This window comes from Bos indicus x Bos taurus, chromosome 2 (genome assembly GCF_003369695.1).
Source record: "Bos indicus x Bos taurus breed Angus x Brahman F1 hybrid chromosome 2, Bos_hybrid_MaternalHap_v2.0, whole genome shotgun sequence".
Taxonomy (NCBI): Eukaryota; Metazoa; Chordata; class Mammalia; order Artiodactyla; family Bovidae; genus Bos; species Bos indicus x Bos taurus.
The window spans coordinates 46,511,925-46,539,062 of record NC_040077.1 but is presented as its reverse complement, the minus strand read 5'-3'; the positions used below and the strand labels follow the sequence as shown (position 1 = coordinate 46,539,062).

Here is a 27,138-nt window from a genome sequence, read left to right as displayed (position 1 = left end):
TTCCCAATAAGCAAATCCATAGTGATAGAAAGTAGCTTAGTAGTTGCCAGGGAGTGGGGCGAGGAGAGAATTGGGAATGACTGCTAATGGGTGCAGGATTTCTTTCAGGGGTGGTGGAAACATTCTAGACTAGATGGTGGTTGCCCAGTACTATGAACATACTAAGAGCCCCCACTAAACTGTATTGTTTTTAAATGATGAATCTTATGTGATATGAATTTCATCTCAATAGAAAAAATTTTAAATAAAAATAACAAACCCTGAAACAAAAGCTTGTGGCATTTACAAGGATTAATAGCATGTGTACTAGGGACAAGCCTTGAGTGTTATCTTAGATTCCTATGGCTGGTGCCTTCTTTCTCTTTCTTGGTCAGAGGTGCATCCACATGGGGTTGACCCTCCACTCTGACTGCTGAGATGTCGAGGAGTGAGTTCTTTGTGGAGTGAATCTTGGTCGGTGGGAGACAAGAGACAGAACGGCACCAGGCAGATAAACTCTCCTTCCTTTCTTCCTCCCTGGACCACACTGACTGCAGCTGCTCCTTGGGATCATCTCTTTGTGGCTTGTTATGAAGTGGTGAGCAGCATAGTAACATAGGATCACATTGCTTTATATTTTCTAGCGTCATCTTACCTCTGTCTATTTCGCCCTCCTGTTCTCTCTTTTTCCTTTACCCTCATTGTCTTGGGTTTGTTCCTCCCATTCTCGCTGTTCTATCCTTTCTATATATAATAGTTTTCATCTACTAGCCCCAGCATCCCACTCCATCCTTCCCAGAACCCCCTCCCCCTTGGCAAACCCAAGTCTGTTCTCTAAGGACAACTTGTAGTACACTTTTTAATATAATTTTATTTATTTATTTATTTTTCACTGTGCTGGGTCTTTGTTGATGCATGGGCTTTTCTCTGGTTGCAGGGAATGGGGGCTACTCTCTAGTTGCGGTGCTTTGGTTTCTCACTGCTGTGGCTTCTCTTGATGTGGAACAGGGATTCTAGAGAGCACGGGCTTCAATAGTTGCGGCACGTGGACTCAGCAGTTGGGGCTCCCAGGCTCTAGAGCACAGGCTCATTAGTTGTGGTGCAGGGGCTTAGTTGCTCCATGGCACGTGGGAATCTTCCTGGACCAGGGACCAAACCATGTCTCCTGCACTGGAAGGCAGATTCCTTATCACTGAGCCAGCATAGTACAATTTTAAGGTTGGTAGTTTTATCCTCATTTTGCAGATGAGGAAACTGGAGCACAGAATTGTTAAGTAACTCGCTTAAGGTTGCACAGCAAGAGAGTACTGGAGTAAGGTTTCAAATTCAAGTGTCTCACTCTTCCCCTCTATGTGTTACTCATGCATGGTCAACGCAAGCTGTGAAATGAAGGCTCTTGGCTGGGTAGCCATGCCAAAGAGGTTGAAGTAAGGTTAATTTCAGATGACATTAAGTAATGCTTGATGCTTATGCAAGGACTGTGCAGAGGGAGGCAATTTAAATCAATAACTGGAAGGAATACTGTGGTTGAAAGATGCTTTAATGAAAACGAGCCACTTGCAGCGTTTGGTATGTGTTGACATCAAGTTTCAGATTAAAAAGAACTTAAGATTGGCAACTTGTTGATATTTAATGTTAAATTATTCAAAATAAAACCAGAAAGCTTTCCTCACCATCCCTCTCGAACTGCGCCCAGATTGTGAGGAGACTGGTGTCAGCGCGATTCCTCCTGGGGGTCCAGGGGGCGCTGTGCGAATCTGTCCCTCAGATGCTGCCTCACCCGATCTAGTGCATGTACACGGAAGTATTCTTACCCCCGTTTATGAGGTAACGTTTGTGTCTGTCACCCATGGAGGAAAAGAAATCCTTGATACTTGTGTTCTCATCACATTATTTAACCAAGTGCCTAGCACAGTGCCTGGCAGTCACATTATGAAGTGAATGAGCCACTCCTTCCCTTTCTGAATGCAAACCTGTTTGGGGGAACCAAATTATAAATGGAAGAGGGTGTAGTGAGTGTGAAATTGGCAAGGCTGGCATCATCAGGCTGTTACATGGTGATAAGGGTTCTACTCCATTTTCTAACAATTCATCTATTTAAAACAAAAAAACACACCAATCCATTTGGAGTTAATTTGAGTGTATCATGCATTGCTTGGTGTCAGTTAATCTTTTTCACAGTTTTTAATAAAGTTATCATACTATTATTTAATATTTTCCTATTCTGTGATTTTGAAAAATTGCTTGTACTGTGAAATAGTTCTATGTCTGAGCTCCCTAGAGTGTTGTATTTTCTGAAGTCGTTTTTATGCTTTCTCTCATTCTGTTTTGATTAATACTACTCTGTACTGTGTTCTAATATCTGATTAATCCATATTGATTTTCTCTATTGATTTTGATTTGTAATATATTTACTCTTGTTTTCTGTTTGTTTTGGCAGAATAACTTTAGGATTGTTTTGTTATGCTGTTTTAAAAATCATTGAATATTTGTATCAGAATTCGTGAACAAAATGTCCAAATTATCTTTTAGCCAGGTTAAAATAAAGTGAATATCTAACTTGACCCATTGCATGGGTGCTCAAATGATGGTATTCTAAGTAAGTAAAGATTTTACTGCTATCAATTTAATTGAAAAGAATAGAGTCCAAATAAAGGATAGAATGATGAAAACTTAGTGTTACAGTGACACGTTGATCTCATTTCTTCAGGTTTTGTTATACACCATGAATCAGTCTTTGGAAGAACACAGTATCACCTAATTTTAATTGTGGTCTCAATGGCCAGACTGGGTGTGTGCTCAGTCACTCAGTCATGTCCAACTCTTTGCGACCCTGTGGACTGTAACCCACCAGGCTCTCCTGTCCATGGGATTTTCCCAGAGTGAATACTGGAGTGGGTTGCCATGCCTTCCTCCAGGGGATCTTCCTGACCCAGGGATTGAATCTAGGTATCTTATGTCTCCTGCATTTGCATGCAGCTTCTTTACCAGACTGCCTGGGTTTAAATCAGCTCCTCTACATATTTGCTGGACTTGTTACCTCACAGTGGGATGGTAATGGTGCCTATCTCATAGGGTTATGAGGAGAATCAGCTGATACATACCAAGGACTTCAACAGTAGGCAGCCAATAATGTTAGTTGTGTGAAGGAGATTTCAAGCTATAAAGACACATTTTGGTTCATTGGAGAGGCCAGTTTACCTACGTATCTTTTTTCTTCTCTAATCTGAAAGTCTAGCCTGTACAGGTTTGTATGGGCAGCATGACCCAGTACGGCTGTACTCTCATCCCTGGCGTTCGCTGTTATCAAAGAAATGCTTCTGAGCTTCTGCACCTTACTTATTTATTGTCGATTCTGGCAGCCATCCCCTGGCCTCCTGGCAAAAATAGCTGGATTTCATTAAAATTCAGTCTCTCTTGATATCATCTCTGCTGGATATTAGAAGGGACTGCTAGCAGTGGAGCTTTAGCAACCTAATTAAGAATGGATTTGGGTTGAAATTTTCTAAGTGCTCTAAAATTACAGTCTATGAAGTTCCTCTCCCTGTCTACCCACATCCTTGCGCCCTGGGCTCCCTGTTTCTCCCCAGCTCATCCTGCCAGCATAAGCTGGGCCGAATCTCTGTGGCTTTCCCCATGTAGACACTGAGATGACTCTGGCTTCGTATTTCAGGTGCAAATCCTCTTTCATCGTCCGGAGTTCCCGCTCCCAGGTCCCCTGGATGAGTGAAGCCTCGGTCTGCCATGGAAGCTGGCCCCGCCCTGGCCTGGCTCCTGCTACTCAGTCTTCTGGCTGACTGTCTGAAAGCCGCCCAGTCCCGGGACTTCACCGTGAAAGACATTATCTACCTCCATCCTTCAAGTAAGACTCCCTTCTCTTCGCTGCAGAAATGTCACCTGATTTCAAATAAGATTTGAAAGCTGAAAACTGGCCAGGAGTAGGCAGCCTTCCATGTGGGGGAAACCTGGTGACTTATTGTTGGGAGTGTACATGCTGGGCTTCCCAGGTGGCGCTCGTGGTAAAGAACCCACCTGCTAATGCAAGAGATGCAGGTTTTGATCCTTGGGTCAGGAAGAGCCCCTGGGGGAGGAAATGGCAACCCACTCCAGAATTCTTGCCGGGAAAATCCCATGAACAGAGGAGCCTGGTGGGCTACAATCCATGGGGTCGCGAAAGAGTCAGACATGACTTAGCGAGCGACTGAGTATGCACACATGTGCATGCCACCAAAATATGCTGTGTGTGTTTACCTCCCCCTTTTACAGGGTGTTTGTTTTTAAGTAAAATATTTGGCTTGTTTGCTCTGTTCCCTGCACCATGGCTCTGATTCTGAGCCCTCTTCTCTCTGACTCTGCCAGATCTCAGTCAGTTATCAAAGTAAATGACCGAGTCCCAGAGGAAGGTGTTAGTAAAAGATCAGGCCTTTATAAGCAAGATAATAGCTGGCCTTCCTGTCTGTGCATCTAATTCTCAGTTTCAGCATAATTACCTCTCACCACTTCCTATTGCCTATCACTTTCAGTTTCCTGTGTTTAAGAGTTATCTTCAGAGTGCAGAATAATGTGTGTCCCAGGTCCCTTCCCCGGAGTGTCTGACTGCATGTATCTGGGGCGGTCCCCATGGATTTTTGCTTTCAGCAAGAATTCAGGTGATTCTGCTGCTGCCTATATTCTAAGAATCACACTTTGGGGAACACGGCAGCTTAGCTTCCTCTGTTGGTCACCATCTCTGTATTTATCTCATCTTTTATATTTGCTTGACCCTCTACTGGATTGCCAGTGTGGTGGTGAGTGTGTGTTAGTTGCTCAGTCTTGTCTGACTCTTTGTGACCCCATGGATGGTAGCCAGCCAGGCTCCTCTGTCCATGGAATTCTCCAGACAAGAATACTGGTGGTATGAGAGGCGGGTATTTAGTCTGTGGGCTGACCTTTTAGCATTTGCCTCAAGGTGTATCATTCTTTTCAAATGTTCTGTTTGACAAACTTCTTGAGCATGCACTGTGTGTGTCAGGCGTTGGGATGTGATAGGCAGGAGAGATGTAAAGGCAAACCAACCATAGTCCTTGCTTTGGAGGAACTTGCAGCCTGCAAGGTAGAGGCAGTCACTTGGACTCCTTTGATGCCACATAGTTAAAATATTTAATGTCTTCATGTTCTGGTTAAATGAGAGATGGTTCAAGCAATGCACTGGGGCTTGGACTCTACCTGACCTTGGGTGAGCACCTCGGTCAGCTACTTCATAGCCTTCTGACTTGAAATAAATTCTCTACCTTTGTGAAGAGTAAGTAAAAGAACACACACAAAGCACTTAGCACTGTGAGCCATGTATGTGTGAGGAGTCGCTTCAGTCATGTCCGGCTCTGTGCAGCCCTATGGATGGTAGCCCATCAGGCTCCTCTGTCCATGGCATTCTCCAGCCAAGAATACTGGAGTGGGTTGCCATTTCTCTTCCAGTGGACCTTCCGGACCCAGGGATTGAACCCATGTCTCTTGCGTCTCCTGCATTAACAGGCAGGCTCTTTACCACTAGTGCCACCTAGGAAGCCTGTGAGCCATAGTAAATGCTCAGTAAATATGAGGAGAATCTTTTAAAGTTTGATCTCTACATTTCTAGCATGGTTAGAATGATGTATACCCTATAGTATTGTATTGTGGACTAGAAATAATATTTGTAAAGTACTAGACCATTCAGGTATAACCTAAATCAAATCCCTTATGATTATACAGTGGAAGTGAGAAATAGATTTAAGGGCCTAGATCTGATAGATAGAGTGCCTGATGAACTATGGAATGAGCTTCGTGACATTGTACAGGAGACAGGGATCAAGACCATCCCCATGGAAAAGAAATGCAAAAAAGCAAAATGGCTGTCTGGGGAGGCCTTACAAATAGCTGTGAAAAGAAGAGAAGTGAAAAGCAAAGGAGAAAAGGAAAGATATAAGCATCTGAATGCTGAGTTCCAAAGAGTAGCAAGAAGAGATAAGAAAGCCTTCCTCAGCGATCAATGCAAAGAAATAGAGGAAAACAACAGAATGGGAAAGACTAGAGATCTCTTCAAGAAAATTAGAGACACCAAGGGAAAATTTCATGCAAAGATGGGCTAGATAAAGGACAGAAATGGTATGGACCTAACAGAAGCAGAAGATATCAAGAAGAGGTGAAAAGAATACACTGAACAACTGTACAAAAACGATCTTCACGTCCCAGATAATCACGATGGTGTGATCACTCACCTAGAGCCAGACATCCTGGAATGTGAAGTCAAGTGGGCCTTAGAAAGCATCACTACGAACAAACCTAGTGGAGGTGATGGAATTCCAGCTGAGCTATTTCAAATCCTGAAAGATGATGCTGTGAAAGTGCTGCACTCAGTATGCCAGCAAATTTGGAAAACTCAGCAGTGGCCACAGGACTGGAAAAGGTCAGTTTTCATTCCAATCCCAAAGAAAGGCATGCCAAAGAATGCTCAAACTACCGCACAATTGCACTCATCTCACATGCTAGTAAAGTAATGCTCAAAATTCTCCAAGCCAGGCTTCAGCAATATGTGAACCATGAACTTCCTGATGTTCAAGCTGGTTTTAGAAAAGGCAGAGAAACCAGAGATCAAATTGCCAACATCCGCTGGATCATCAAAAAAGCAGTTCCAGAAAAACATCTATTTCTGCTTTATTGACTATGCCAAAGCCTTTGACTGTGTGGATCATAATAAACTGTGGAAAATTCTGAAAGAGATGGGAATACCAGACCACCTGATCTGCCTCTTGAGAAATTTGTATGCAGGTCAGGAAGCAACAGTTAGAACTGGACATGGAACAACAGACTGGTTCCAAATAGGAAAAGGAGTACGTCAAGGCTGTATATTGTCACCCTGCTTCTTTAACTTCTATGCAGAGTACATCATGAGAAACACTGGTCTGGAAGAAACACAAGCTGGAATCAAGATTGCCGGGAGAAATATCAATAACCTCAGATATGCAGATGACACCACCCTTATGGCAGAAAGTGAAGAGGAACTAAAAAGCCTCTTGATGAAAGTGAAAGGGGAGAGTGAAAAAGTTGGCTTAAAGCTCAACATTCAGAAAACAAAGATCATGGCATCCGATCCCATCACTTCATGTGAGATAGATGGGGAAACAGTGTCAGACTTTATTTTTCTGGGCTCCAAAATCACTGCAGATGGTGACTGCAGCCATGAAATTCAAAGACGCTTACTCCTTGGAAGGAAAGTTATGTTCAACCTAAATAACATATTGAAAAGCAGAGACATTACTTTGCCAACAAAGGTCCATCTAGTCAAGGCTATGGTTTTTCCTGTGGTCATGTATGGATGTGAGAGTTGGTATGTGAAGAAGGCTGAGCGCCAAAGAATGTATGCTTTTGAACTGTGGTGTTGGAGAAGACTCTTGAGAGTTCCTTGGACTGCAAGGAGATCCAACCAGTCCATTCTGAAGGAGATCAGCCCTGGGATTTCTTTGGAAGGAATGATGCTAAAGCTGAAACTCCAGTACCTTGGACACCTGATACGAAGAGTTGACTCATTGGCAAAGACTCTGATGCTGGGAGGGATTGGGGGCAGGAGGAGAAGGGGATGACAGAGGATGAGAAGTCTGGATGGCATCACTGACTCGATGGACATGAGTCTGAGTAAACTCCGGGAGTTGGTGATGGATAGGGAGGCTGGCGTGCTGCAGTTCATGGGGTCGCTAAGAGTTGGACACGACTGAGCGACTGAACTGAACGGAACTGAGGCACATACATAACATGAAATCAGATGCTTATTATTTATGCTATTGTAATTGACTCAGATAGTAAACTGAGAATGCTAAATATACATCACTAATTTTTTTAACTCCAAATATATTTTTGATTGGCAGCTAGTAGTTTCTTTAGATTTATTGTTCTCACCAGTATAGACTGATGCCTACTAGTTAATTGTGTGGAAAGCTTATCTGGCTGCTTGTTTTTGCAAGGCAGTTTATTTTAGTAACATTCATGAAAAGAGAGTGCTTTGGTAGTTTTTCTGTTTTCTAGGATTGCATTGTGTTATTTTCTCCAAGGGCTTCCCTAATGGCTCAGATGGTAAAGAATTTGCTTGCAATGCAGGAGACCCTGGTTCAATCCTTGGCTCAGGAAGATTTCCTGGAGAAGGGAATAACCATCCATTCCAGTATTCTTGCCTGGAGAAGTCCATGGACTGAGGAGCTTGATGTGCTACAGTTCATGGGGTCATAGCCATGCTTTTTTTAACTGGAGTCAGTGAGGAAAAAAAAAAAAAGCCTAGGTTCCGGTCTCTTATGTTTGATTGCCAGGACTTAAAGCTTCTGTGGGATTATTTGTCTGCTTCAGTGGCAGACTCAGAAGTCACTAGGCCTCATAACAGACCCATGCCTGGCCTTCTCTGAGGCTGTGACTGTACACAGAGTAGGAAGGAAAGTTAAAAGGGGTTGATTTAAGTGATCAAGAACCAGACAAACCTACCCACTGCTTCTGCTTCAGAGGTATGATGTGTCAGTGCTGGTGTTGGATGGACCTCTGTTTATTTGTTTCTTTTTGGCTGTGTTGGGTCTTTGTTGCTGTGTGTAGGTTTTCTCTAGTTGTGACAAAGGGGGGCTACTCTTCGTTGTAACTTGGGTTTTTTTTTTTTTTTTTTTTTTGCAGTGGCTTCTCTTATAGCACAGCATGGGCTCTAGGAACATGGGCTCAGTTGTTGTGGCTCTTGGGCTCAGTTGCTCCACTGCATGTGGGATCTTCCCAGACTAGAGATCAAACCCATGTCCCCTGCACTGGAAGGCAGATTCTTAACCACTGGGATACCAAGGAAGTCCCAAATGGGACCATATTTGGAAAGTCCATTTCAGAATGGGATCTTTGAAGGATGACCTTTGAATAGCACACGAGGGGCAACCATCTGTGCTGTTTAGAAATTGATGGAAAATTTCCACTCAGGTGACCTATGTTACTTGATGCTTTTGAACTGTGGTGTTGGAGAAGACTCTTGAGAGTCCCTTAGGCTGCAAGGACATCCAACCAGTCCATCCTAAAAGCAATCAGTCCTGAATATTCATTGGAAGGACTGCTGCTGAAGCTAAAACTCCAATATTTAGGCTACCTGATGCAAAGAACTGACTCATTTGAAAAGACTCTGATGCAGGGAAAGATTGAAGGCAGGAGGAGAAGGAAATGACAGAGGATGAGATGGTTGGAAGGCATCACCAACTTCAATGGACATGAGTTTGAGTAGACTCTGGGAGTTGGTGATGGACAGGGAGGCCTGGCATGCTGCAGTCTGTAGGGTTCCAAAGAGTCGGACATGACTGAGAGACTGAACTGAACTGACCTGACCTATGTTAATTGAATAGAGCCATGGCCTGATTAAAAAGAGCTCACTATACAGAAAGAAATGCAAAAAGGCAAAATGGTTGTCTGAGGAGACCTTATAAATAGCTGAGAAAAGAAGAGAAGCTAAGGGCAAAGGAGAAAAGGAAAGATATACCCATTTGAATGCACAGTTCTAAAGAATAGCAAGGAGATATAAGAAAGCCTTCCTCAGCGATCAATGAAAAGAAGTAGAAGAAAACAATAGAATGGTAAAGACTAGAGATCTCTTCAAGAAAATTAGAGATACCAAGGGAACATTTCATGCAAAGATGGGTACAATAAAGGACAGAAATGGCATGGACCTAAAAGAAGCAGAAGACATTAAGAAGAGGTGGCAAGAATACACAGAGGAACTATACAAAAAAGATCTTCATGACCCAGATAACCACGATGGTGTGATCACTCACTTAGAGCCAGACATCCTGGAATGTGAAGTCAAGTGGGCCTCAGGAAACATCACTACGAACAAAGCTACAGGAGGTGATGCAATTCCAGTTGAGCTATTTCAAATCTTAAAAGATGATGCTGTGAAAGTGTTGCACTCAATATGCCAGCATATCTGGAAAACTCAGCAGTGGCCACAGGACTAGAAAAGGTCAGTTTTCATTCCAGTCCCAAAGAAGGGGCAATGTCAAAGAGTGTTTATATAACTGCACAGTTGCACTCATCTCACACACTAGCAAAGTAATGCTTAAAATTTTCCACGCTAGGTTTCAATAGTATGTGAACTGTGAACTGTGGACTTACTGATGTTCAAGCTGGATTTAGAAAAGGCAGAGGAACCAGAGATCAAATTGCCAACATCTGCTGGATCATCAAAAAAGCAAGAGAGTTCCAGAAAAACATCTACTTTTGTTTCATTGACTACTCCAAAGCCTTTGACTGTGTGGATCACAACAAACTGTGGAAAATTCTTCAAGAGATGGGAATACCAGGCCACCTGACCTGCCTCCTTTGAAATCTGTGTGCAGGTCAAGAAGCAACAGTTAAAACTGGACATGGAACAATGGACTGATTCCAAATCGTGAAAGGAGTATGTCAAAGCTGCATATTGCCATCCTGCTTATTTAACTTATATGCAGAGTACATCCTGCAAAATGCCAGGCTGGATGAAGCACAAGCTGGAATCAAGATAGCCGGGAGAAATATCAGTAACCTCAGATACGCAGATGACACCACCCTTCTGTCAGAAAGTGAAGAAGAACTAAAGAGCCTCTTGATGAAAGTGAAAGAGGAGAGTGAAAAAGTTGGCTTAAAACTCAACATTCAGAAAACTAAGATTGTGGCATGCGGTCCCATCACTTCATGGCAAATAGATGGGGAAACAATGAAAACAGTGAGAGACTTTAGTTTTTTAGGTTCCAAAATCACTGCAGAGAGTGACTGCAGCCATGAAATTAAAAGACGCTTGCTCCTTGGAAGAAAAGTTATGACCAACCTAGACAGCATATTAAAAAGCAGAGACATTACTTTGCCAACAAAGGTCTGTCTAGTCAAAGCTATGGTTTTTCCAATAGTTGTGAGTGGATGTGAGAGTTGGAGTATAAGGAAAGCTGAGCACGAAACTGATGCTTTTGAACTGTGTTGTTGGAGAAGACTCTTGAGAGTCCCTTGGACTGCAGGGAGATCCAACCTATCAATCCTAAAGGAAATCAGTCCTGAATATTCATTGGAAGGACTGATGCTAAAGCTGAAACTCCAATTCTTTGGCCACCTGATGAGAAGAACTGACTCATTGGGAAAGACCCTGATGCTTGGAAAGATTGAAGGTGGGAGGAGAAGGGGACGACAGAGGATGAGATAGTTGGATGGCATCACCATATGGTAGACATGAGTTTGAGTGGGCTCTGGGAGTTGGTGATGGACAGGGAAGTCTGGTGTTTTAAAGTCCATGGGATCACAAAGAGTCAGACACGACTGAGTGACTGAACTGACTGATACAGAAAGAAGTGATGGAGTTTTCTGATGTGATTTTGGAATATGGAGAAGGGCAGAGGCAGTTGTTCGTAAGGTACATTATATGTTGATTCGCCCACAGGTCTGGCCTGGGTTCTCTTTCAGAGTCTCCATAACTGGTCACAAGGAATATAAGTTTGTGCTGGATTCAAGTTCCTGCCCATGTTTCCCACTTGCCCAGAACTTGGTTTATTCTGCACACTTTAAAGCAGAGTTAACTTCACATTTCTCTGCACTATTTCAGAAGTTTTTGGTGTATTTTTGCTTGTTTTTACACTTGGATTTTTTTAAATGGTCATAGTTGTCTGCCCTTGAGCAGCACCTAGTAGACTGAATTTAGATAAAGCTATCTCTCCACAAATAAGCAGGTTTCTATAGAACATAGATAATAAAAAATAGATGAGGGAAGTGTGGGATTATTTTGATTTTGAATTATTAATATAATCACCTCCCTTTGTAGATGGAGGCACAGATAGCTTTCTTGGGGTCAGTGAGTGAGCCTGATTCCATTAATATTAGATACTGCTCAGAACCTGCCCAAGGAGAAATACAGTGATGCTTGAGATGTGAGAAGACACGTTTTCTACACCAGACAAACACGAACTCTTTTCTCCAAGACCCCAAACAGCCCTCATAGTTAGCAAGGTGTGGGACTGGAACCTGGGTTGGCAAAGTTTAGCCTCCCATGACTAATCTCCTTTGCTCTATGGTTCCCTATAATCTTTGAAGTTTCTAAGCCTTTAAAAGAAATAAACTTAATGGCTTTCAAACTTAAGGCACTGTCCTCAATAACATTCTTTTTCATCATTTATATGTTTTTTCTTTTTCATGTGAAAAATGATGGATTTCTTCCCAGCCCATAATTAAAGTACCACAAGCCTAATAAAAACCTTTAAAGCAGGTGTTCATTTTAAGAGACATGGAGCTACTTATTTGGTTGTTAGACCTCATACATAATAGCAGAATTTAACATTCTAAGTGACTTCAGCCTGTTCTTGGCCTCTTTTCTGTCCTTATAATAGAAACCTTTCCAGAGAAATCCTCTGGTTGCATATTCTGTAGCTTTTCTTAATCATGTGGACCAGAGTTCTATCTCTGCAGGTGCCTTGTTTACGCCCAGATAGTGAGCCAGTGAAAATTTTCCATAATTCTACTTTACAAGAGGGCTTCCCTAGTGGCTCAGAGATAAAGAATCTGACTACAATGACAGAGACTGAGGTTCAGTCCCTGGGTTGGGAAGATCCCCTGGAGAAGGGAATAGCTACCCACTCCAGTATGCTTGCCTGGGAAATTTTAGGGAGTATGAAGACTGTTTAGAAAGGTCCCAGGAAATGCATTTCTATCAGGAGTATATTCGTGGTATTAAATTATACTGACAACATGTTGTTGCCTCATGGACAGAGAAGGTCAGTTTATTAGATTTCTAGAAATTTTGTGTTTGCATCCAGTTTCTAAAACCAATGGTAATTAATTTAGCAAGAATGAAAAATAAAAGTTTGGATACATTATACATCAGTATACGTTTTAAAACAAGACTCTCTTCTCACCATGGTTTTGGTAACTTAAGGCCTGTATCCAGGCAAAATTTCCAAGAGATGGAAACAAAGACGAAATCTTTTCTGATGCCTTACAAATGAATTATGGGCGGTTGAACTATGGCTGACCAGGAAAGTTAATGGACAGATTATATTACAGGGAGTAACTGGGCACTTTGGCTTTTCTTTTTTTCTTTACAATCACCTTCTCTTGAGGGACCAAGGACTTATGCCCTGAAATACAGAGTACTAAGCTTATTAACTCTGTGATCAAGAGCCAAATTAGATTCATTCGCAGCTGGGACCACAACAATTTGAAACCCTACTTGCTTTGTTATGCTTTGAAGTAACAAAGAAGAAAATAGCACATCTCTTAGGAACCTCTTTCTGTCCTTTTTTTTTAAAAAAAAAAAAGAAAACAAAACTTTTTTATCAGATGCAGTATCAGTTAGCAAGTTAGTGGAGATAATTGTTCATCTGTAGACCTTGCGTTTTAGCTAAATATTTCCAGGATGGGGAATTTAACCATTACATAGCATTGTGCTGTGATTATTGACTGAAAGCTGAGTCTGTTTTCAGAGATTTGTCACCGAAAAGGATTTGATTATTCACTGATCACTGCTACCTGCCAAGATATAAATACAAGTTCCTAAAAGTAAATGTTAGACTGTCATTGTTGAGAATGCACACAGATATGAAGTTGTGGATTCAAAAACCAAGCTCACCAAAAATGAGATCCTTTGGTTAATTGTCAAACACTTTCAGAGCTAAATGATTTTAAACAGAGCGTCTGTTGCTATCCTAGTGTTTTAGCTCATATTCCTGTTTAAAGTTTTATATGCTCTGAGTTAATTTCAGACTCTAGGCCTACTCATATAAGAAATGGCAGTGTTTAATATTGTCACTAGTCTTGCAAAAGATAATTTTAAGACTCTATTAATCCAAATTTGGGGACGCTACAACTCGCTAGTGCTAGGCTCTCAATAAGTTTATTTTTGGAATGGCTGGATCATCAGTCTTCGTTCCAAGTTCTTAATTTATCTCTTTGATGGGAAAGTTTCCAGAAATAACTAATCCAGCATTCCAGCTAAAAATCTTACTGGCTGCTGTGACAGACAGATAAAATTGGATACTCTAGTGAATTAATCATGCAAGCTGAAGTATTATGGTTAACTTGGCAGTCATAAACCTTGGTGAATATGATCATTTTTTGAGAAATGCTCTTCTTTGACAAATCATTTACATCTTTTTTTCCAAAACTCCTTCTTTAATAATTCTACTTCAAATCTTACAAAGTTCTACCCGTTACACTTTTTTATATATTGAATCCCTTAAAGTAGGTAGCAAAACTATATTTAATGTATCCGATCAGGATAATTTCCTAAAATACTTTGTATAGTTTTTAATGATGGTATTTATAAAAATAATCTAGTTAAAATGTCTGTAAGAATATTGAATGCCTTTTGGAATATGAGAATCTATTTTAAATTCTTTAGGTGTATACTTACCTAAACCAGAATCTTTTTACTTGAGTGTAACCCACCTATCTAGGCAGTAGGATGTAAAGATAGAAAAATTTTCTATATGTAGTTTTACAAAACAATTGACTTCTGCTTTATTATAATTACATGATAGCGAGAGCATGTTTAACCAGAGTGAAATTTTCTCTCTGGGAATGTAGTGGTTGGATGGCTATGGCTAGGCTGCCTTCCATTCCTCATTTTTTTAAGACAACCCATGCTCTCAGAATCATTCTGCTTATGAACTTGAGTTACCAGTCACTAGGAGGAACATAGAACTCTCAAACGGGCCTGTTAAATGTTCCAGTTATCTGTCTTTTTTAGACAGTTTATAACTTTTGATCATGTTAGCTTATTGGATATTGTCAGAGTCAGCTCTGTGAAATATTGCAAGCAAGATGGGCAGCTATTCTAGGCAAGGTGAAAATCAAAGTTATATCTGGCCCATAATTCTGGCCTTAAGCTGCTGCCTCCTCCTTCATTTATTTTTGATAACATACTTAATTGGTTCCATGTGGGCAAAGCAATTTACCCTGAGATGATTATTTCCGCCAGTGGGACATGCAGGCTCAGCCATCTGCGAGGAAGAACAGTTGGCTGCTGCAGATGAAGTGTTTGCGTGTTTGCAGCTTTCAAAGAGGCCAGGTAGTTTTACAAATTAGAACAGACACACACACACACACACAAGTTCTGTCTATGAAAGGCAAAACTCTAAGCAACAAAGCAAGCAAATGATTAGAACTAAGCAGCAAATGAAAATACATCAGGGAATAGGACAGACAGCCTCGCCTGACATTCCTTATGGATCCTCTTCCTTAAATGCCAAGGAGAGCCTGGTGTGTGGTGCACTCTAAGAGCCTGACTCTCATGGGTGTATCCCACCTGAACACAAGTGCAAGGCAAAGAATACACGTACTGGAGGACAGCCCCTTCAGAAGGCAGGAAGAGGCAGCTCAGGGATGCGGAATGGAGGGGATGGCTAGGAAGAGCTTCCTGGAATCATGAATCCCTGAGGCTGGAGCTAGGATCCCACAGTGCACCCACACCCCAACTGTGCCTTCAGCACGCTGCCCCTGGCATTGGCTGTGGGCTCCCAGGCCTTGTTAGGAGGGTCACCTCTGCACAGGCAGCATGTATTTTAGCAACAAAGACTATTCTCTTAGCTGACACGTACTATCCCCCGGGATGCTTAGTTATGTCATGTCCAGCCCGATAAAAATTTTAGATTGAGCTAAAGAAATGATGATCAAACATCAATAAAGTTTTAATGATTGAGCCTAGGATTTATATTTGCCATGTTAATATGTCTACTTAAGTTGACATATAAAAGTCAGTGATAGGAAACCTAGAGTGCCCTTTGTTAATCGATATTTTTACTGAGATTATTATGGCTGCATCAGCACTTATAAGAAATTATAAGTAGAGATTCCATGTGTACTTTGCCCAGTTTACCCCAATGGTGGCATTTAAAAAGCTGTAGAATAATAGCACAGCCAGGTTAGTGATGCTAATACACTAATCCACCGGTTTTATTCAGACTTCCCCATTTTACTCGGGTTCGTTTGTGTATTTTTGCATGAGTGTTTTTGTGTATTTAGTTCTACATAATTTTATCACATGTAGGTTTGTGGATCCACCACCAAGCCTAGACACTAGACAATTTCAGTAGCACAAAGATTCCTTCTGTTGGCCTCATTCACACCATGTCCCTCTGACCCTCTCTCTCCTACCACTCTCATCCCCAGCCTCCTTACCACCACTAATCTTTTCTCCACCTTCTAAACTTTTCTCATGTAAAAAAATGTTACATAAATGGGATGTTACATAAATGGAATCATACAGTATATAACCTTTGGGGAATTGACTTCTTTCACTCAGGATAATTTCCTAGAAATTCACCCAGGTTGTTGACTATGTTAATATTCATTATTATTGCTGACTAGTGTTCCATGGTATGGATGTACTGCAGTTTGTTTAACCTTCACCCATTGAAGGACATCTGGGTTGTTTCCAGTTTGGCAATGTTACAAATACAGTTGCTGTGAACATTTGTGTACAGATTTTTGTGTGAATGTACATTTTCATTTCTCGGGGATAGATGCCCAGGAGTGCAGTTGCTGAGTCATATGATAGTTGCATGTTTAGTTTTTTAAGAAACTGTCAGGCTATTTTGATAATCCTTTAAAAAAAATTTTTTTAATTCCTATGTGCATTTCTATATAACACCTAAAACTACAGGCTCCACACTGTTACATTGCTGTTTTTTTATGTTTTGTCCAGCATTTTACAAATTCTCAAATATAGGGCTAGTTGCCAGTTAACACTTTCAGACTCTTTGAAAATAATCTGTGATCTAATAATCCTTTATTGTTATTTTTAATAAAAGAAAATAAGAAATACAAATAAAAGTAAAAAATAAAAAACTTCTCACTTTACCATGTAGGCTTTTATGCTCAATCTAAAAACTTAATCTTCTCTCTTGATTTTTTTGTAGCCACACCATATCCTGGTGGATTTAAGTGCTTCACCTGCGAAAAGGCAGCAGACAATTATGAGTGCAACCGATGGGCTCCCGACATCTACTGCCCTCGAGGTAAACTCTCAGTAGGCACATTGGACTGCCCAGAGCTGTCCACGAGTGCAATGCCTTGTTGACCATGTGTGATGCATGTATGAGAGAGGCATGCTTGCAGTCTTAACTTCTCTTGTCTAAGGCTGTTAGTACATCTTTTATGCCACATCAGTAACTTATCACCAGCCACTGTCAGAGCTATAAACTGATCTGTAGGCTTATCCCCTTTCTTATAAAGCATCGTTGGAGCTCCAAAAGAGATAAGTGATACTTCTTTTACCCCCAGGCCCAACAAACGCTGGACAAGAAGAGAAAAACCAGCCTGTAATCCACTCTTGGAAGCATTAGTCATTGCATAGGAACGTCCTTTAAGTAAAAATATGAATTGCTGTTCATATAAAGATCCCATTTATTACATATCTTGCCAGAGGCTTCTATCCTGAGACTGCATGAAAGCTAGAATTCTAAGTGTCATCATCACACAAATAAAAACCCTGAGCTTTTTAAACTATTAAGTCCTCTTTGAAGGATGAGATGGATGCCCTATGGAAGCATGAAATTTTGACTCAAAGGCCTGTTTCAAACTGAAGTAGATGTTTCATATTCAGGTCTCTTGTATCCTATTGAATCAAATAAGATGGTTATATTTTTACATGGAGTCACTGTTAACTGGCTCTTTTAGGTTTGAAGGAAAGTCAGTTCATTTGATGGGGAGATGATACAGACGGGGTATTTTATTGACAAATGTTTGAGCGTATAGTAAGATGGACTTCCCTGCTGATCTAATTCACTTGTTTAAATGACTGAATATACCAACACTAAACCTGCTATTTTTTCAATGTAATGCAAGAGCTCTTATACTCACCCCGGTGGAAGGCATGCTGTTTCTCCTGGAGGACTGGGCATCAGGAGAGCATGGAGATTGTAGTGAAGGGCAGGTGTTATCTCCCCAAGCCAGTGCTATTTATGTGATGCAGGAGTCTCTACCCAGACTGCCCAGCAGAAATACCTGTGGGTCTTTTCAAAATCATCTGGACCTGTGTCCTTCCTGGACCAGTGGTTCTCAAACTTCATCAAGACCATCATTCGCTGGAGCACTTATTAAAATACAGATTTTGGCCCCCACCTTCACCTCCCCCTCCTTCCTAGTTTCTGATTCAGTAGATCTGAGATGGGGCCTGAGAGTTTGCATTTCTAAAGCAATCCACAGTGTTACAAAAGCTGTTGTTCTGGAGGTCAGGCATTCAGAACCACAGCTCCAGACCAACTGAGCCAACAATTCTGAGGTTAGGGCCTTGCATCTGTGTGTTTAAATATCCCAGCTGATTCTAATGAACAGTCAGGCACAAGAACCACTGGGAGCTCCTCTCCCCACTCAGAGAGCAAAATGTAGTATTGTCATTTCTAGATTCTTGTTTACTTTGATGTTAGTTGAGTTTCAAAAGACCACAGGGAAGAAGAAAATATGGAAACACTGAAGATCAGCTTAATCACAAGCTAGGTGTCTAGTCAGCCAAGTAATCAAAGAGAAGTCCTGTCTGCACTGCCTTCTGCAGTCAGGCATTCATTCCAGAATCAGCAGTATTTTCTAATATTACTAGAGTGAATTTGGGTGGGTTGCTGATGGACCTGGTTAAAGCATGGCTTCTCAAACTTGGCAGCACACTGAAATCAGGGGAAAACACTGATGCCTAGGCCCATTCCCAGAGATTCATATTTAGATGGTGTGGGTGCAGCCAGGCATATGAATTTTTGAAAGCTTCCCCAGTAGTTCGAATAGGCAGCAAAATTGGAGAATCACTGTTAACAGTGACTTTGGACAAAAACAGGATGATTTGCTTGTGTAGCCAATAACCTTTGGGCTGGTTCCTGCTGGGACAAAGCTGGCAGATAAGCTTTTGAAACCACTGGCGCTGGTCAGAGGTACTGTATGGGAAACCCAACAGTGCTTCTCTCAGGATGACCCTGGCAGAGACGATGCAGAGGAAAAGGAGGGCTTGTGAACTGGTGCTCTCTTGGGCTGTGGGCTGTATTTCACAGAGGCCCTGTCTGAGTCAGGAGGTGTACAAGTTTATTCCTGACACAAAGGGAAGACAGGGAGCGCTAGAACTCTGCTTGAATTCCTCTCCGGACACAAGAAAGTTCCATCTTCATGCTTTCTTTCAAGGTCAGAATCTATCCTTCTAAAGTACAGATACCTGAATATAGCACAGGTCCTTACACAATTTCTCCTTCTCCCTTTTTTATCCTGAAATTCATAGGGTTAAATGGAAAGTGATGCCCTGAGGTTCATGACACAGAACCACTTATGCCAAACCCTTTGGGGGATTATATGGTGAAAGATAAGAATCAGGTTTCTTCTTTCAAGGAGCCGGCAGTTTAGCCAAGGAGATACAATCTGAACATATCAAATGTCAAAAATAGCAGGACAAAGGCTAATGCCAAAGGCAGCATGGCACTAAATGCTATGGGGGTTGAAAGGGAAGAATTGCAGTTGGGGGGCTGAGGTGACCGCTGACAGTGTTATGGGCTGGGGATATGGCTGCAGCCTGACAGGTGAGCAAGGAGCGGGAGGAAGAGTGAAGGGGGCGTGACTTCTAGGAAGTCACTCGGAGCAGAGGCATGGGGTGTGCCCTTGTGGGCTCAGCGGACCCTGAAAGACCTGAAATGGGTATAGCAGAATGTGCTGGGGAATGGTAGGAGCAGAACAGAGGAGCCATGCTGTTTTGTGGGGTCTTGAGCATCAGGTAAGGAGTGAGGACTGGAGCTGTAACCCGAGGAAAGATGATTCTTTCTTGCGCAGCCATGATTCCCATGAACCATCGACCTTTTTTCTGGGTTTGCTCCAGATTTTTCTAAGAATGAAAACAATGCCATCATTACTAGTGCATGATAAGTCACTTCACTCGTGTCTGACTCTTTGCAACCCTATAGACTGTAGCCCAGCAGGTTCCTTTGTCCATGGGATTCTCCAGGCAAGAATACTGGAGTGGGTTGCCATGCCCTCCTCCAGGGGATCTTCCTGACCCAGGGATTGAACCTGAGTCTCTTACATCTCCTGCATTGGCAGGTGGGTCCTTTATCACTAGCACCACAAAATGTAAAATATGTCTACTGAAAACTACTCATTAAATCTACATTTTCCACCCATTTATTAGTTTGATTGAAACAGCTATAGGACTACCAACAGGCATGGTAAGGACAGCTCAGTAGTTTCTTCTGAGACATTCCTTGTTTTCTGTTGGCTTATTTTGTCATCTATTTAACTAGGGTTCAATTAATACCTGATATGAAAATAACTGGTTGAAAGTGAAAAAAAACCCAGTTTGTATAAATATCAAATTTTATCCCTATGGAATAAACTTACATCCCAGATTGCTTAGGAGATTGATTGGATTTCAAGTTCCTCTCATTCTGACTTTTGAAATGTGTGTTATAAAAGTGCTTTCTCCTCAATTGCATTGGTACTGCCTTTGGCACTTAGAGATTCATGGGACCATGTTCCTTTCCAAGACATGAGAATTTAGGACAGCCTCCATCATGGACCGCCATTGTTCACCCCTCAGCTTGCTTTAGTCCCTGAGCACTTCCTTTGGAATAACCTTAATTTCATCAACTGCTCATTATAAATCTATGTAACTTTCTTATCTCTATGAACCAGAATGGGAAAGGATCATATTATATGAGGGACCAATTGAAGAAACTGGTGAAGGCAAACAAGAATTGAGCATTCTGTGCTCAGAGGCACATGTATTTGCCTGTGACTTTTCTCTGTGCTGAGAGATTAAAATCTCCTTGAGACAGGGACTGTCTTAAGTGTTTATTAAGAATTTGTAGAATTAAATATCAAGTCAAAAACATTGCAGTTTTTTAAAAGGCTTATTCTGTGGGAGATACCTAAGCCGCTAAGGATTTTATGTTCCTTCTTAATTATAAAGTGCAGGTGCCTCCCTTGAGGGCAAAATCTTCCTTGGAAATTTCTGCTGATATAAAGTCTGGCCAGAATTTTGAGATAGAGGGACATATCCTTTTCATTCCAGCTTCTCTGCTGCTCACTGTCTTTCTGGGAAAGTAAAGAAAAATCTGAGCGTGTCCCTTGGCAGCTCTTACTGTATCTGTTATCTCGTTTAAACAGGGAATACAAATGTGATCCCCAGCTCAACTGAAGACAAGCCCCACAGTTACAGATTTTCAGGAAAGTCTTCCTTATGGTCAACTTTTTTCAGATCAAGCCCAGGCTAGACAGACAGTCTTTCTGTTTACTTAACGGTGGATTTTTTTTTTTTTTCTCTTTCAGACAGTCTTATTCATAGGACATAGCCCTTCAGGGTTCCTGCCCTTATGCATGAGTCTGTACCTCTACACCCCTTGAGGACCCAAGGCTTTGCATCTTCTTATCTTTTATCTCTTAGCCCTCCCATCTCCCACCAGTGTAGAGAATTCAGTGCTTTTCTGTGTTGGCTCCTGGGGTTTCCCTAGCTTCCTGGAGAGTTCATTTGTACATTTACAAAAGGTATTGGTTATCTGTTATCCAACACTTCTGGCTGCTATGTAATGAGGTAGTGTTCAGGTGATCTATGTTTTCATATTGCTTAATGAAAGTCTTAGATTTCATCCTTTTAAATAAAAAAAAACCCACCTTTTTTTATTGCAGTGTAATTACTTTGCAATGTTGTGTTAGTGTCTTCTGTACAATGAAGTATGTTGGCTATATGTATACAGATAGGTTCCCTCTTGAGCCTCCCTCCCATTTCCCCATCCTACCCTTCTCGGTCATTGCAGAGCACCAAGCTGAGCTCCCTGTGCTGTGAAACAGCTTCCCACTAGCTAGCTATTTCACACATGACAGTGTATTTATGTCAGACCTAATCTCCCAATTCATCTCACCCTCCCCTTGCCCTTTGTGTCCACACATCTGTTCTATATATATGTCTGCATTTCTATTCTTGTTTTAAAAACAAACTTTTAAAAATTAGTTTAACATACATTCTGGAAAGTGCATAGAATGCAGTTTGTTGAATTTTCACAGCATGAACATGCAATGTATCTGCTGTTCATGTTAACTCACAGAAGTCATAGTGGCCCAGAAGGCCACTGAGGATCCTCAGTCATTGCTGTCCATCTCCCACAGGTAATACAGTTGTGAGTGTTGTGCAGTTTTATATAAATGGAACCATACAGAATGGCCTCCTTTCTTTCCCACCTTCTGTATGTGAAATCCATCTGTGTTTTTGTGAGCAGCAGTCATTCTTTCTCACAGAAGCACAGTAGATCGTTCTATGAATGTACCAAAACCCATCCATTCCACTGTTGGTAGGCATCTGGACTGCTTCCGTGCACAGCATTTTTGCATGTGTCTTTTGGTGCACCTGTATATGCATTTCCACCAGGTCTATCCCAGGAGATGGGGTTGCTGGGCACACGGTACTCATGCTTTGGCTTTCCTGGATTTTGCCTAATAGTTTCCAGAGTCACTGTAGCAATTTCAGCCTCTCCAGCAATGTGTGAGAGTGCCAGTTGCTGCACAACCTTGCCAACACTTAATATGGACAGAAACAATAGAAGCTAGAAGTGGATGGAATGACATTTCCTAAAGCACTGGAAGTACATAACTGCCAACCTATAATTCTATACCAAGACTGTCAGTCTCCCTCCTCTGTACTCCCTTGTCTCCTGGCTGCCCGGCTCCTTCTGCATTCCTGTTTGTGCCTCCCAATTAAGACAAAGGCTCTGCTTAGCTTCTCCATCTCCCAGCAGGGTTTTCTGCCTGGCTTCTCAGCCTCTTCACCTGTGTATTAGCAAACGCCTCGAGGGCAGAATAGGTATAGAGTGTCAGGTGAAGCTTAATGCATTGTTGGTTTAGCTGGTATCTTACTCATCAAATCCTCTCTGCCTTGGTAGCTCACCTATGCTTTCACAAGATTTCGGTTGTTGTTTTAATATTATCCAGCTATTTTAGTTTTATGCTACCATTTCTTGGTTCATCTCAGGTGGCATTGGAATTCTCAAAATCACTCTTCAATTAGAACTTTCCAGCAACTTTTTAACCAAAAGTTCTGCTATCAGCATAAGCAAGATTTTTTTTTTTTGTACCCTTAGAACATCTGAGGTCAAACTGAAAATCAGATCGATTATATTCTTTGTAGCCAAAGATGGAGAAGCTCTATACAATCAGCAAAAACAAGGCTGGGAGCTGACTATGGCTCAGATCATGAACTCCTTATTGCAAAATTCAGACTTAAATTGAAGAAAATAGGGAAAACCACTAGACCACTCAGGTATGACCTATATCAAATCCCTTATGATTATACAATGGAAGTGACAAATAGATTCAAGGGATTAGATCTGATAGACAGAGTCACTTAAGAACTCTGAATGGAGGTTTGTGACAAAGTGCAGGCTGCAGTGATCGAGACCATCCCCAAGAAAAAGAAATGCAAAAAGGCAAAATGCTTGTCTGAGGAGGCCTTACAAACAGCTATGAAAAGAAGAGAAGTGAAAGTCAAAGGAGAAAAGGAAAGATATACCCATTTGAATGCAGAGTTCCAAAGAAAGGAGAAATAAGAAAGCCTTACTCAGCGATCAATGCAAAGAAATAGAGTAAAACAATAGAATGGAAAAGACTAGAGATCTCTTCAAGAAAATTAGAGACACCAAGGGAAAATTTCATGCAAAGATGGGCACAATAAAGGACAGAAATAGTATGGACCTAACAGAAGCACAAGATATTAAGAAAAGGTGACAAGAATACACAGAAGAACTATACAAAAAAAGATCTTCAAGACCTAGATAACCATGATGGTGTGATCACTCACCTAGAATCAGACATCCTGGAATGTGAAGTCAAGTGGGCCTTAGGAAACATCACTATGAACAAAGCTAGTGGAGGTGATGGACTTCCAGTTGAGCTATTTCAAATCCTAAAAGATGATGCTGTGAAAGTGCTGCACTCAATATGCCAGCAAACTTGGAAAACTCAGCAGTGGCCACAGGACTGGAAAAGGTCAGTTTTCATTCCAGTCCCAAAGAAGGGGCAATACCAAAGAATGTTTAAACAACCACACAATTGCACTCATCTCACACACTAGCAAAGTAATGCTCAAAATTCTCCAAGCCAGGTTTCAACAGTATGTGAACGGTGAACTGTGAAATTCCAGATGTTCAAGCTGGGTTTATAAAAGGCAAAGTAACAAGAGATCAAATCGCCAACATCTGCTGGATCATCAAAAAAAGCAATAGAGTTCCAGAAAAACATCTACTTTTGCTTCATTGACTATGCCAAAGTCTTTGACTGTGTGGATCACAACAAACTGTGGAAAATTCTTCAAGAGATGGGAATACCAGGCCACCTGACCTGCCTCCTGAGAAATCTGTATGCAGGTCAAGAAGAAACAGTTAGAACTGGACATGGAACAATGGACTGATTCCAAATCGCAAAAAGAGTACATCAAGCCTGTATACTCTCACCCTGCTTATTTAACTTATATGCAGAGTACCCTCTTCCAACAATACAAGAGAAGACTCTACACATGGACATCACCAGATGGTCAACACTGAAATCAGATTGATTATATTCTTTGCAGCCAAAGATGGAGAAGCTCTATACAGTCAACAAAAACAAGACCAGGAGCTGACTGTGGCTCAGATCATGAACTCCGTATTGCCAAATTCAGACTTAAATTGAAGAAAGTAGGGAAAACCACTAGACCATTCAGGTATGACCTAAATCAAATCCCTTATGATTATACAGTGGAAATGAGAAATAGATTTAAGGGCCTAGATCTGATAGATAGAGTGCCTGATGAAATATGGAATGAGCTTCGTGACATTGTACAGGAGACAGGGATCAAGACCATCCCCATGGAAAAGAAATGCAAAAAAGCAAAATGGCTGTCTGGGGAGGCCTTACAAATAGCTGTGAAAAGAAGAGAAGCCAAAAGCAAAGGAGAAAAGGAAAGATATAAGCATCTGAATGCTAAGTTCCAAAGATAGCAAGAAGAGATAAGAAAGTGTTCCTCAGCGATCATTGCAAAGAAATAAAGGAAAACAACAGAATGGGAAAGACTAGAGATCTCTTCAAGAAAATTAGAGATACCAAGGGAACATTTCATGCAAAGATGGGCTCGATAAAGGACAGAAATGGCATGGACCTAACAGAAGCAGAAGATATTAAGAAGAGGTGGCAAGAATACACAGAAGAACTGTACAAAAAAGATCTTCACAACCCAGATAATCACGATGGTGTGATCACTGACCTAGAGCCAGACATCCTGGAATGTGAAGTCAAGTGGGGCTTAGAAAGCATCACTACGAACAAACCTAGTGGAGGTGATGGAATTCCACTTGAGCTATTCCAAATCCTGAAAGATGATGCTGTGAAAGTGCTGCACTCAGTATGCCAGCAAATTTGGAAAACTCAGCAGTGGCCACAGGACTGGAAAAGGTCAGTTTTCATTCCAATCCCAAAGAAAGGCAATGCCAAAGAGTGCTCAAACTACCACACAATTGCACTCATCTCACACGCTAGCAAAGTAATGCTCAAAATTCTCCAAGCCAGGCTTCAGCAATACATGAACCGTGAACTTCCAGATGTTCAAGCTGGTTTTAGAAAAAGCAGAGGAACCAGAGATCAAATTGCCAACATCCGCTGGATCATGGATAAAGCAAGGGAGTTCCACAAAAACATCTATTTCTGCTTTATTGACTATGCCAAAGCCTTTGACTGTGTGGATCACAATAAACTGTGGAAAATTCTTCAAGAGATGGGAATACCAGACCACCTGACCTGCCTCTTGAGAAATTTGTATGCAGGTCAGGAAGCAACAGTTAGAACTGGACATGGAACAACAGACTGGTTCCAAATAGGAAAAGGAGTACGTCAAGGCTGTATATTGTCACCCTGCTTCTTTAACTTCTATGCTGAGTATATCATGAGAAATGCTGGGCTAGAAGAAGCACAAGCTGGAATCAGGATTGCCGGGAGAAATATCAATAACCTCGGATATGCAGATGACACCACCCTTATGGCAGAAAGTGAAGAGGAACTCAAAAGCCTCTTGATGAAAGTGAAAGTAGAGAGTGAAAAAGTTGGCTTAAAGCTCAACATTCAGAAAACGAAGATTATGGCATCCAGTCCCATCACTTCATGGGAAATAAATGGGGAAACAGTGGAAACAGTGTCAGATTTTATTTTTCTGGGCTCCAAAATCACTGCAGATGGTGACTGCAGCCATGAAATTAAAAGACGCTTACTCCTTGGAAGGAAAGTTATGACCAACCTAGATAGCATATTCAAAAGCAGAGATATTACTTTGCCAACAAAGGTCAGTCTAGTCAAGGCTATGGTTTTTCCTGTGATCGTGTATGGATGTGAGAGTTGGACTGTGAAGAAGGCTGAGCACCAAAGAATTGATGCTTTTGAACTGTGGTGTTGGAGAAGCCTCTTGAGAGTCCCTTGGACTGCAAGGAGATCCAACCAGTCCATTCTGAAGGAGATCAGCCCTGGGATTTCTTTGGAAGGAATGATGCTAAAGCTGAAACTCCAGTACTTTGGCCACCTGATGCAAAGAGTTGACTCATTGGAAAAGACTCTGATGCTGGGAGGGATTGGGGGCAGGAGGAGAAGGGGACGACAGAGGATGAGATGGCTAGATGGCATCACTGACTCGATGGTCGTGAAGTCTGAGTGAACTCTGGGAGTTGGTGATGGACAGGGAGGCCTGGCATGCTGTGATTCATGGGGTTGCAAAGAGTCGGACACGACTGAGCGACTGAATTGAACTGAACTGAGAGTACATCATGAGAAATTCTGGGTTTGATGAAGCACAAGCTGGAATCAAGATTGCCAGGAGAAATATCAATAACCTCAGATATGCAGATGACACCACCCTTCTTCAGAAAGTGAAGAAGAACTAAAGGGCCTCTTGATGAAAGTGAAAGAGGAGAGTGAAAAAGTTGGCTTAAAACTCAACATTCAGAAAACTAAGACTATATTAAAAAGCAGAGACATTACTTTACCAACAAAGGTCTGTGTAGTCAAAGCTATGGTTTTTCCAGTAGTCATGTATGGATGTGAGAGTTGGACTAGAAAGAAAGCTGAGCTCCGAAGAATTGATGCTTTTGAACTGTGGTGTTGGAGAAGACTCTTGAGAATCCCTTGGACTGCAAGGACATCAAACCAGTCAATTCTAAAGGA

The 27,138-nt window shown here is 41.6% G+C and overlaps 1 protein-coding gene across 2 annotated transcripts in view; it reads left to right on the top strand.

Annotated features, from left to right (window-relative positions):
• The window catches only part of LYPD6 (LY6/PLAUR domain containing 6), a 133,573-nt gene that overhangs the window by 90,294 nt on the left and 16,141 nt on the right, over window positions 1-27,138 (top strand). For both annotated transcript variants that reach the window (XM_027561163.1, XM_027561171.1), the window contains exons 2-3: window positions 3,653-3,841; window positions 16,866-16,964. In XM_027561163.1, the coding sequence (XP_027416964.1) occupies window positions 3,724-3,841; window positions 16,866-16,964 (217 nt within the window). In that variant the 5' untranslated portion in view covers window positions 3,653-3,723. The remainder of the gene's footprint in view (window positions 1-3,652; window positions 3,842-16,865; window positions 16,965-27,138) is intronic.